This window comes from Ammospiza nelsoni, chromosome 12 (genome assembly GCF_027579445.1).
Source record: "Ammospiza nelsoni isolate bAmmNel1 chromosome 12, bAmmNel1.pri, whole genome shotgun sequence".
In the NCBI taxonomy this organism is placed as follows: Eukaryota; Metazoa; Chordata; class Aves; order Passeriformes; family Passerellidae; genus Ammospiza; species Ammospiza nelsoni.
The window spans coordinates 7,943,356-7,956,194 of NC_080644.1; the positions used below are offsets into that span (position 1 = coordinate 7,943,356).

Here is a 12,839-nt window from a genome sequence, read left to right on the forward strand (position 1 = left end):
TCACCAGCTCCAAGGTAGGACAGACCTGTAAAACTCATGTTTGGCTGGGCATCACCTCTCTGGGGGGTTTGTATTCCCCTTCTGCAGCTGGGGAGCAGGAGGTACCCAACACAAACACCAGGAAAAGGGGAAATCCACCCCATAGAGGCCAAGAGGCACTCAGAGGGCTAAGTGTGCAAGGAACACTTAACACCAACCAATGCAGCTGCCACCCACCTAAGTAATTTTCTGGCTTGGTTAACTCTCTGTGCCAAAAGGGATCCTTACCTCTGTACTCTCCTCCACCCTTAAAGTTCATTTGCTCTGCTACATGAAAACTTTCAAGTTTTTACTTCTTGTTAAGAAAAAAATCCCACCATCACCAACAGATACTCCAGTTCAAGCCCAGATTTTTAGGCTTGAAACAAGTTACTGGGTAGAAGACAACCAGCCTCCTGTGCAAGAGGTGAGACTGAAAGATCACAGAGGCATCACTGTCTTTGGGTAACAAACTTCAGCTCTCCATCAGTGAACCCAGGTCACACTTTTCCACAGGAGAGAAGGGAAATGCAAACAAAGCTCCTGTTTTCAATGGGACACTGTCCAAGTCACAAATATTATTACTTCATTCTCCCTCCCTGCACCAAAAAATCCCCTAGCCTACACAAATTTTGCAATATGACAGTGCTCCTTCCAAAAAAGAAGTGGTGCAACAATGTGCAAATGGTGCAACCACCCACTCCTCAAACTCTAGCATTTAATCAAAACCAGCCATCATGGTGTCAGGTTCAAACAGGCTTCTCCTGGCTATCTCCATCACAATGTTGGCAGCAAAGACACCCAGACACAGCTGCCAACTGCAGGATGGGCCAGTGTTCATTGCTGGGCTGAGGCAGATGTTGAGGCACTGAAATAATTTGGGGTTTCCTACTCACAAGAGCATCTATGAGAACTTCAGCTCCTTCTTCACTCTCATGGAGAGTATCAATATCAGTCAGCTCTTGCAGCAAATCAACCACAGCTATGGAAACATGTACTGGGTGTTAAGGAAAACCAACAGGGAGGCAAATGCATTTAGCATCAACAGCAGATGGCTCTTAGGCCAATGTGTTCATGACATGACCCCAAAGCAACTAGCAATACATTACCAGTGAGGTGATAAAATGCATTGCAATCACAGCAGCAGGGCACAGGGTACCAGACACAAGAGCACACAGACTACTGCAGCAGACCTTCCCCAGAAGTGCTAAAATTAGGGAATCTGAACAATTAGGAATGATAAAAACAAATGTGATTCTGTGTTTACTGTATCAGGCAATTTTACTGTTTCTTCATGATAGTTACTTATTTTTTTCAAACATGCTGGAATCGGTCTAAGAAGGCACCATGTTGCATTGTCAAGACTGAACACATGCAAAGAGAAATGAGTTACAAAAATGTGATTTGGGTATTCTGCTCTCAGTGATAGCCCTGCTAACCTGATACACACACACCCCTAACGAGGGCAGCGCCGGCAGCAGGAGTATCACCCCCCTCTGCCCAGCCCAATTAGGGCAGCACACTCCTCAAACCACAGGCCTCACAGGAACAGCAGAGCTTCTGCCAGCCCAATTTTCACTCATTAACTCTGGGCTGCATAACACACAGCTCCCCTGCCTGCTGCACAGCTCCCTTGTACGACAAGACGCATTCCAGCTCATTAGACCCACTTCCCTATTCTCTCAGACACACTGATCAATCCTGCCTGCGTCCCAAGGGCAGAGCAGGAGCTGTGGTTTTCTCAATGTCCTAAATAACCACTCTGTGATGGATCTCTCTCAAGTGCCCAGGCTGACAAAGAGGCTCCCAGGTCTCCTATTTGTGCATTTGTTCAAAAACACAAGCAGCAACAGGAAAAGTATTTTCATCTGTCTTTTCTTAGTGAGGTTCAGCCGTGTGCTAGGGCTGGCTGGAGAGGTGAGCTCTGCAAGAGAGAGCCTGGACTTTCTGCTGGACAAGCTGCAGGAGAGTCACCAGCATGTCACTTCAGGCAAGTGTCACCTGAGCAGAGTGTCACTGCAGCGACAAAGGCTAATCATACACTACAGTGCACCAGCAACAGCAAAACCAGCAAGTCAACAGAAGGAATTATTTTCTTTTCCTTGGCACTCATGGGGCAACTTGCAGAATATTTTGTTCAGTTGTTGGCTCTCCCAATAAAAGAGAGGCCTTGACATACTGTGCTTGGGAGAGCAGAGGACCACTGAGGTGGTCTGGGGGTTAATACAAGATGGATGAGGACAAATTGAGGGAATGGGGTTTCATCAGCTCATGGGAGAGAAAGCTCAGGGAGGAATCAGTTGAAGATTTCTGTGGTCTCCTGGGTGCTACAAAGATAACTGAACCAAGTTCTTTTGAGAGTGCACAACAAAGAATTCAGCAGAGTTCATAATGCAGGGCATTCCTGTCTGGGAAGCTTCTGTTGGGGCTTGCAGTGAGAGTATCAGCTGTCCTATAAAATTTAGGAGATAGTAAAGCAAAGCCTCGCTTGAAGCTTTCATGTCTTTCATTAATAAAATCTTGTTGGTGATCATCTTTCATTCACATGTTTTGTGTAAAACTGTATGAATCATTCAGCAGATTATTTGCTCCCCCTGGACATTTCTTTTGTCTCCTTCCATTAGTCCCTCAAGACACCACAATTAAATCTCTTCAAAGACCATTTGTTTAGTTCTCTCCTTGAAGAACTCATTTTAAAAAATATTTTCCCATTTGTTTTAACAAAACATCATTAGAAAACCTGAGCTGTATCAATGCAGTTTTATGTCTAGATGTTTCACTTCAATAGTGCTTCTACCCTGTATGTGAGCAGCAGCAGTCTCTGCTTCCAATGGAGCTCAAAACACTTCAGCAGTTTTATAACACAAAATATACTTTTCCCAAAATTGCAGCTCTCAGGCCAAATTCCTACCCATAAATTCATTGACAGGCAAGTTGCAAAGCAAATAAAAAGAGTTCACACTGGAAACCCTGACAAGTCTTTGACAGCAGCAGTGATCCCAGCACAAAGCTTTCCATGGCAGACAGGATAAAGCAAGCTGTACTCTGGTGCACTTTATCTGGAAAACAGCTCTGCTATCCCAGTCAATATTCCCACTGTTCCTTTTTTCCCTATGAATGAGAAATTCAGTATAAAAGCACATAGTACAAACAAGTCTGTGGTGTCTGGTATAAAATAAATAATTAAACTACAGTAACCACGAAATTGGATTTGCATGGGAGGAGCTTCCCCCTGTACAACATAAATTGTTAACAGTTATTTGAGAGCCATTTCCTTGCAGATCTTGGATAAGGGAAGCTGTGGGGTTTACTGTTTTGCAGGGACCCACATTCACCACATCAAGGTTCCACCTGATGCAAGTCAAAATACCCAAACACAGTGCTCGCTAATATAAACTGGCATGCAATAAAATATTTATGTTTTGGTTTTAGCTTCTGATCACTGCACCCACTTAGAAAGAATGAATTATGAATTCTCAATAGATGGTGCTATAAAGAAAAGTGCTAAAAAAGAAAACCAAGATCTGTGCATCAGACCACAACATGCAGCACTAACAGGCCTTTTCACATTGTATATTCCAAAACACCTCAGGAAAGCTGGTAAGTGTTATCTCCTGCTTTACACATAAAGAAGCAAAGAATAAATTACCTTCCTAAGGCCATGGATCAATAAAAATGGAAAAAGGACTGCCTGAGACTCAAGTCGACACGCAGTGCCCTTTCCACAGGGCTTCACTACTCCCTCCACCCACAGATATTTTCAGGACACAGACATGCAGTCTCCCAAGTCATGTAACAATTTTTCAGCTTAATCTGCTGTAGAATATTTTACAAGCAAAGCAGTCTGAGGTCTGCTTTTACAGACTGCACAGTGGTGAGCTGGGCATAGTGCCAGCTCCCAGATGACAGCTAAGCATCAAGGCATCAGGGTACTCAAAAAATGGCACTGGTTTTGATCAACACTACATAAATAGGAAGCTCTCTCTCAGATGCCCTCAGAGCTTCAGAGGTACAAGAGCCAGGTGCACAGAGGGATCAGGGTCAGTGACATTGGACTTCACTGAGCATGGAAATGGAATTGTCTCTGGAAATGTACTTAACCAGAGGGGCCACCCACAGCCTTGAGCTCTGTGCACACCAAACCAAAGGTATGGGCACATGAAGAGGGCACATTTACAAACTAAGGTGAAGCATGTGGTGAGCTAGTCCATGACAAACAGCTGACAGCCTGACAGCTCAGCTCTCAGCAAGAAAGGGTAAAACAGTTTAATTTTCACTGAGGCTATTCCAAAGTTTGCAGTCTGAGATTATTGCTGCTAAGCCCAGGCCTTCACTTCTCCTGTGCTGCTCATCTGCTCACACTCTTAACACTGCCAGTCAAAACTAGATGAAAGGGTCATAAAACAAGAAAGGAGAATAACAGCACTGAAAAAAATTCAGAATCAATATTACTTGAACAAAGAGGGCTTTCACTGGGAAAAAAATGAAAAATCAACACATAAATTCAGTGTGGTAGGAAGAGGAGAAAAACATCTACAGGAGCCTAGGAAAGAGGATATGAGAGATTACAGAAAAGTCTGCAGAAAGCCTCTCCCATGAGAGCTGCTTTAACAACTGAAGGATATCTGTGTTGTCATGTCCCAGCAGCCCAAGCAGAGACTGCACAGCATTCAGCTCCACCAGCAGGTGATACAGGCCGGGCATCGTCGCGATCACGTGCATTTCCTGAATGATGTCATTTAAATCCAGCTCTGACTCCATAAACCTGAGGCAAGACAAAAAAAGGTAACAAAAAGGCAAGAAGAGACCACTAACTTCCAGGAGACACCACATAGGACTTGTCACCCCAGGTGCACATGGCACCAGCATTTCTATCCTCCCTGTCCTACACCTGCCCCTTGAAGTTTAATCGTGCAGCAGCATGAACATTTCTACTGTGTAATTTACATAGAGTAAACAAGCAGACTTGTTCCAATTTTCTAAATCAGTTCTAGAATTTCAAGAAGAAAGGAAAATCAAGATGCTGCAGCCACACATGAGAAAACTTGCTTTTAAAATAAATTCTGCAGAGCACTGCACTTTCCCTAGCTAGCACATATTAGTATGTGGGTTGTAAGAGTCTGAAGTCCATAAATATAATCTGGGTAAGGCAAAGGACAGCAAACTGGACAAAAAATAATGGCACTGAACTGTAGGAAGAAATCCCTTTAAAGTGAATAACACAACATCTTGAAGGGAGGAAGAGGTTTCAAGGACACAAACACACAACTGGTTCTTGGAGCCCATCTCAGCTGTTCTCCTCACCACAGGACTGGGTAACATGAAATAATTTCCTCCCGACACAGACCTCTGGCTGGTATGCAAGCACACACCTTCACATCAAATGACAGAATGAAACCTTTAATTATTGCTGATGATGCTTTTTGTGCTGCCAGCCATATATTTGCCCCACCACAGTCTCAATAAAGGCATTTTTAATTAACAAAGTCAGTTTCAAATAATAGTTAGAAGAACTACAGGGCAATAACTGCAGTTACATAAGCCTTATGTAACTGAAAACATCTCTATATTCCAGCAATTTATTTAGGCTTACACCTAAAATCAAAGGGAGAAAAGTTAAGCCCAGTCTTACTTCTCTGGATTATCGGGAAACTTGATCCGCAGCTCCTGGTTTTTGTAGGATCTCTTCTCAAAGGTGAGAATCATCTTCTTCACTGAGCTTTCATCCAAAGGTTCCTCCTGACGAAATGAGAAAAGGCAGAAAAATAAGCTTTGAATGGCTGAAGAAATATCAGCAATGTGGTGGGACTGCAGCCAGGCCCAGGCCCTGGGAATTCCAGCCAGCTCTGGAATCTCCTTGCAGAGAGCGGCCAAACACCTCACAGGCCATCACCACCCACTCCAGCTCACACCTCGAGCTGCTCTTTCACACCTGGTATAACCTGGCACCACCAGCTCATATCGAGGTTTTTTTGCTTCTGACATAGAGCAAACCTGCACTCACAGCCTGTGCCCAAGGAGAGCTTCTCTGCAGAAGTCCCTTGTTGTGCTATTGTTTTTTTGAAGTCTACATTTAACTGCCCTGAAGTAATGTTCTTCCGCATTTTCCTCACTTGGATAAGCTTTCACTGTTATCTTAAAGCCTTTTCCTAAAGAAAAAAATAAATCAATATTCCACTCTAGTATTTTCTCTTTATTTTGTAAATGCTCCTAAGGTGTTTCTCAGCGGGAGTTGTATATTTACTGTACAGCAGCAATACAACCTCGGCTGCCTCCCTGACACCTACAAACATTTTCCTTAGTTTATGACTTTAATGCACTTCTTTTATTAAAAAATTGATGATATAGATTTCCCTGTGTAACCTCCTCCCTCTCCTCTGACTATGTTACAACCACTATTTAAGAGAAGCTCTCAAAACAAAAACCAAACCAGACACCCTCCCATCTTTAGCCAAGTGCCCCTCAGGATTAAATCAAGAGCTGCTGCTGGTGCTGCAGATTCTTTGGTCAGCGACTCTAAGCAGCAATCTGGTATGAGACAGAAAACCTCCATTTCTTCAGCAAACTCCATTACAATAACAACACCAGCCCCAGCCTTCAGTTATGATTGGATTTCCTCCGTTCCTTTGCCCAACCTGTCTCATTGCCATCCCACTCATGTCACCGCCCCATTCAGCCAATCAATACTACAGTGCCCAAAGCACATTCTTCTTGCACTGGGATTTCAACCCACACATGCTGACACTGCTTCCTTCTGTTCCCTTTGATTCTTTGCTTCCTCTAACACATATCACTATGATATCTCCATTAGGATCTGCTTTATATCTTGTATTGAATTTGCATTCAGTATTGCAGTGTCCTACAGATTAGCTTCTTCACATCAAATTTACTGGGACAAAGCACATTTTAATGGCACTTATATCAACTGCAGTCCAAAGTAATAAACAAGATATTTGGATTCTAAAGCCTGGACTTTCAGCCTTTAAAATGTCTGGCTGGGAGGACTCCACTTGACAGAGATGAGGGACTGGCACACTGCAGGAATCCACAAGACTCCAGCCAGTCAGGAGGACTCCTCTTTTCTCGATCCATCCTCCCTGGAGCTGAAATGCTACAGAAATCCTGCATTATCTTCCTCTACTATCAGCAACAACTGCCATGGCAATAGCTCAACATCAAAAAAAAGAGAGAGATTCTTAAAGACGGATGCTGGCAATGCTGTATACAAAGGACATTGATATTTTACAAAGCTACAGGATTCTGCAGTGGTGAATATCACTTGTTTTTTTTTATCAAACAGGACACAGGCAGCAGGAAGCAAATATCTTCTAGATTTATACCAATCCATGTGTCACATTTATAAAGTGATCTTTTCCCTGGCCCTTGGCAGAAAGGCCAATGCAGCATTGGATTTCTGTCTCCAAGGCTTGAAATCATTTACCCTTGACAGCTGCCACCCTCCTCCTCTGACCCAAGACCTTTCTTGTACAGAAGAATGTTTGTTTATTTGCTGCTGCTGCACAGCTACAAAGAGGGGGAGAAGCTGCATGGTCGGGGGTACTGATGAGAACAATAGTCAGGAAATTGGTCAGAACACAGAAACTGTTTCCTAAAAATATACTTTAGAAGGTGATGTGGGTATTCTCAGAACAAACAGAGATTAGACTTGAAAGCCTTCTCCCTTTTGTCCCCACTTTAAATCCTCAGCTGAGATATTTGAGAAATTTGAAATTAATGAACACCCCGCAGGGCAGGAAAACAAACCCACAACCTGAAGCTGTATGAGCACAGAAAAATCACGTTAAGCCTCACCACCTACATGGCAAGAAATGGGAACCACAGAGAAGGAGTTTAGTGTTTGGTTATTTCCACTGCCTCTCCTTTCCCAGAGGACTTACTTCCTCATCTTCCTCTTCTCCATCCCTCTCAATTATCTGAAGGAGTTTCTTCTTCTCATCATCAGTTTCTTCCAGGGCAGCAGACTCCTCTTCCCTGTGACGGCCATGCTCTCGGGCACTGGCCTGTTTCCGACGTGCTTTGATTTCCTCTTCCTCTTCATCACGGGGTCTTTTTGTCCCTCTGTTGGGCTGAAGTCACACAAATAAAAGGTGAATGAATACAAGTGTTTTGTGACCCTTGCAAACCAGAATACCAATATTACAAACCATACTGAGGAAATTCTTACAAGTTTAAAAGATTTGCTTACACGACACTTAATAACTCTGAAAACTGGAAAGGAAATTAATTTAGTGAAGTGGAACATCACATGAGTAGATGAATGCCTCTGCCAAGAGCTGTGTCAACATCCTACCTTCTTTGATCTATGAACACAATTCACGGGAAAATATCTTCATAGACAGCAAGGACAAGGAGTGCACAGACAAGGAGTGGCTGAGCAGCCCTGCTCAGTGGGGAATAGCTGCCCATCAAGGAACCCCAGGCTGCTGACTCAGCTCAGACAACCCCACATTTCACAGCCAGCAGACTGATATGCTCAGCAGACAGCAGGGAACGATAATTTTTTACCCACAACGTACACAAGCCTATATTGAATTCCTGTGTGCCTCCCATTTCACCCCCATCCTTCTGTCTGAAGTTTGCTGACAAGCAAAAGCAGAATAAACCCAACTCAGAGTAGGGAGGACAAAGAGGACTGCTGCTTGCTGCAGCTCTGCAGTTGCTTGGCACTGGATTAAACAGTGCCCAAAACATCATGGTTTGCTTGAAAAAACAATTCCTATTATTTTATCCCATTATTTCTAGTTGATTGTCAAAATTAAAGGTAATTTGCCAAGGACAAGAAGAAGTACATTAATCCTAATCCCATGTTTTCATTCAGGCAGAAAGGGATAAAAGTATTTGCAACAGAAGAAAAAATTTTCCCCTCAAAAGCTACAAGGACATTAAATTTGGTCTCTCACATTTCTGAAGGACAACCAAGCTGGAACAGTACTCTGTGCTCTATAACTACAGCAAAACAAAGCTTAATTCTTTACTATTTAAAAGGAGTGTATGAATCAAGAATAAGAAAATAACAAAAACACATTTACTTTGCAACACTGCTCAAGTCACCTGGTAGGTGATTTTGTAACCTCATTAGGTCTAACACATGTCCATTTTAATTTATAAAACAGCACCTGGCAGGCAGCCCCTGCTCTTCTGCTCTGTGGGACCCTTTATCTAAAATGGCAAAAGTCACACCAGGCTTCCATGAATACAGGCCCTGCTTTCATGTGAGACTGAGATTCCTTCCCATGTTTGATCCAAAGAAAGGTACAGAGGAAATAAGTGACAGTGTCATTCTCCTGCCAGGTCTGGCACTAGTGTGAGCATCAAGATGGGAATTTCCAGCTCCCTCGCAGGTTGGGAACTTTTGGGCTGCCGAGGACAATAAACCTTGCAGGCTCCTAAGGAAATCCAGCTGTGGTTCCAGTTCTGCCATGCACTGCACCAGGGCCACAGCGCAATGACAAGCTGGTAAATCATCTGCTCCAGAGAAAATGCTGCTTTCAGGAGATGTAAAAAATTAGAAACCCCCAGCCAGCCCCAAAAAGCACATGAGGAGTTAATTATAGTTAAGAAGCAGGGGCCAGACAGCAGCCTGGCTGGGATCACCTTGTTTTCAGGGTTACCACCTTGTCACCACTTTAGGGAAGACACAGAATCAAGTTTCCCAGACAACACATTAGCACAAATCAGAGCTGTATCTGCTCGCTCCCAGGCAAATCTGTTCAAGCTCTGTTATCTGTCTGCTTTCTCTCTATATCTTCTCTGCCATTTCCATTACAGATGGTACATTCCTGACTTAAAACCTTTCTAAAGTGCCTCCATGCACTTTTAAAGCAGTTACTCAGCTCATAATTCAATAGCCATGACGTGGAAGCATACCCAGAGATTCTGTGAAATGAAAAATTTATTTGCTTGGAGGGTTTTGTGGATTGGGTTTTTTTTAAGCAGATTCCTATTACTTATCTTCTAGGTACATTAAAATATAATTTCACATAGATCCATTTGGAAACAAATGTGTCATTGACAACAACTAATAATTCAAACACTCCCTGAGCAACCAGCAAACCCATAAAAAGAATAAGGAAAAGGTGCTCTTCTAAATGACATCATCCAAGGAAAAAACTTCAGTAAATCCATACTCCTTACTCAATGTCCTTGATGTCACAAGGGGCCCTGCCCTTCCATTCACTCCTTGGTAATACCATCCTAAACCATCTTTGACAGATTAATGTCACAAATACAGCTATTAGTGGCATAAATCCCAAAATTTACATCTAAATCTCAACAAGATTTGTCATGGATATTCCTAATTTGGAATTGGAATCTCAATCCTCACTCTTATTTCTAAACATTAAAAAGGACCAAAGCCTGAGGTGTAATGAGAGGCTGAGGGAGCTGGGGGTCTATCAGATATAAAGTAACATAGGAAGGGATTGTATCCCAAAACAAAACCTAAACTAGAACTCCATCACAAAACCATCCGCATTTCCTCAGAGTACACAATCCTCAAGATCAGAATTTACACCCTTGCTTCCATCTCAATTATTTTCCCCTTTTTTGTATTTATGCATTGCTGGGGGAGGCTCTGTACCATGGAGCAGAATCATTATGATAAATCAGGGAAGTGCCTCGTGTGTGATCATTAACGCTGCCAGAGCCTGGCAATAGGCAGTAATTGAATTCGGGCAAACGCTATTAAGCAGGCATTAAGGCTTTGCCTCTCCTTATTGATGTTATGCAAAAACCTCGCTAAGAACATTGCTGTTCCCAACCAGCGCTTATTAAAGCCAAGAAACCGAGGCCTGAGTGGAACACCTGGGTCCTGCTCATTCCACAAGGGATGCACAATCATGAACAACTGATTTAAGGCAGGCATTACTTTCTGCTCATTGATTTTCATCTTGGGTTTGCATTTGTGTTTTGCAAAGGACTCTTACCAACTAGCAAGAATTAAGCTCATAGGTTGCTGCACCGAGCCTGGTGCATTTTGCTCAGCACACACACAGATTGTGTCCAAACACATTTATTTAACCAATTCCACAGCTTCACAGACATCTGCACAAGTTCTGCCTTTCTGGTAGAAAAGAGAAAGTTAATCATTTGATAAACAAAATGTGGGGTTTTTTTACTTAGCAGTGCTAAGGTGAATCTGGCAAGAAGTTAGAATTCATTTGAAAATGCACAAGAAAAGCATTTTTCAATTGTTATGTTAGCTAAGCTTAATTCTGTTCCTGATGAATGCAGGGCATTCACAGTAATTTATTCAGCAGGCATTTTCATTTAAATCTAACACTGATAGCACCACACAAAAACCAATGAATACAAAAGGGTTTAAAAAAAGCTATTGTTTATAAAATATGATAAAGTAAACAGAAGCTGGTAATTGGGAACGGGAGGATTATCTTCCCCTTTCTCTTGTAGTCCTCCTGTACTGGTTGTGCCTGTTGGCTGACAGACACTCCCTGGGGCCCAGCCTTTGGTACAGACTTTCCCCAGACACACCTGACACAGGTCCTGGTCTGGTAAGGCCAAGCCTGACCTCAGTGTGGGCAGCAGGAGCAGCATCAGCCACATGTCACACGAGGAACAGGGAAACAATGTCCTAAATCAAAGCACAATAATCTGCCAGCGCCCCTGGGCTCCCTCCAAGCAGTGATTGCACATTAATATCAGGGTTAAGTACACCACAAAATCAGAACACACATTTCTCAGAATCCTGATTGCTTCAGCCTTTGCCAAACATAAGGAAGGTTTAGAGAGGTCTCAGTAGTTTCATATTACTCAGGAAATACTCAGGAGTTTCATATTACTAAGGTATCTGTTTTGTAAGTAACCTCATTACTGTGAGGCTCAGGAATTTTTTGTTAATGAAATCTGAAATAAATCTTTATAAATGATGCAGCTTCTGTGCCCACATCCCAGGCTGCTCCAAAGAGCCACTCAGAAAGCAGCACAGCAGCTGTCAGTTTGGGATCCTAATCTCCAGAGAAATCTTCAATGACTTCTAATTCTGTTTCCAATGTTTGTGATAAACCAGGCTACGATCAATCTCACTTTCCCATGCTTTTTCTTCCTGAGGCATGACACACAGCACTTCTAAATGGTGCAGGATCTGAGTGCTAAAATCTGGTACCCCAGGAAAATCAGAAATCTCAGAGACCCAAGAGCTCCAAAATCGCACAATCTGAGGCAAACGCAATGACAATGCAATGACAGGTGCAAATGCAATGACAGGTACCCACAGGGATACAGATTATTAATTTCAGAGGGAATGCACCCCTGTGCCCTCCAGACTCCCTTGCAAGGTTCTGAACCATCCAAGGAACGTATCAGGGAGGTGCAGGACAGGGATCTTTCTTGACACCCTCTGGTTTGGTGGTCAAAGACAATACACTGGGAAGTAAACTAGAGATTCATGTGCCACCCTGTGAGAGCACAGCTCTGGCAGCATGGGGCTGTACTCCCAGGAGCAGAGCCAAGGGATGAGGCAGACAGATGAGCCAATGTCAGCTCCTTGTTTTAACTGCTGGCAGCAAAGGAGGTATTGGGGTAATAATGCTGTGAGTAGCCAACAACCAGCTCAGCTGAGCTGCCCCTACCATCAGATGCATCCATTACAATGCAAATTGACAGCAAATCATGCATACCAGCAGCAGAAATGATGATACACAGAGATCCATCCCTGTACACACTGCACTGAACCCTGACAGACCCCGGGGAGATCACCCAGGATGCTGAAGGCAGATCTCACCCCACAGTTTCTGCTTCCTCTGCTGCTTGATCTTACTGACACAAGCAGGGCTCTGCAATGA

General features: G+C 43.3%; 1 protein-coding gene across 1 annotated transcript in view; it reads right to left on the minus strand.

The window, feature by feature from the left end:
* The window catches only part of CTNNBL1 (catenin beta like 1), a 47,585-nt gene that overhangs the window by 31,602 nt on the left and 3,144 nt on the right, over positions 1-12,839 (minus strand). The window contains exons 2-5 of the mRNA XM_059480717.1: positions 7,917-8,105; positions 5,651-5,757; positions 4,642-4,783; positions 915-1,010 (exon numbers count right to left, since the gene is read on the minus strand). Of these exons, the coding sequence (XP_059336700.1) occupies positions 915-1,010; positions 4,642-4,783; positions 5,651-5,757; positions 7,917-8,105 (534 nt within the window). The remainder of the gene's footprint in view (positions 1-914; positions 1,011-4,641; positions 4,784-5,650; positions 5,758-7,916; positions 8,106-12,839) is intronic.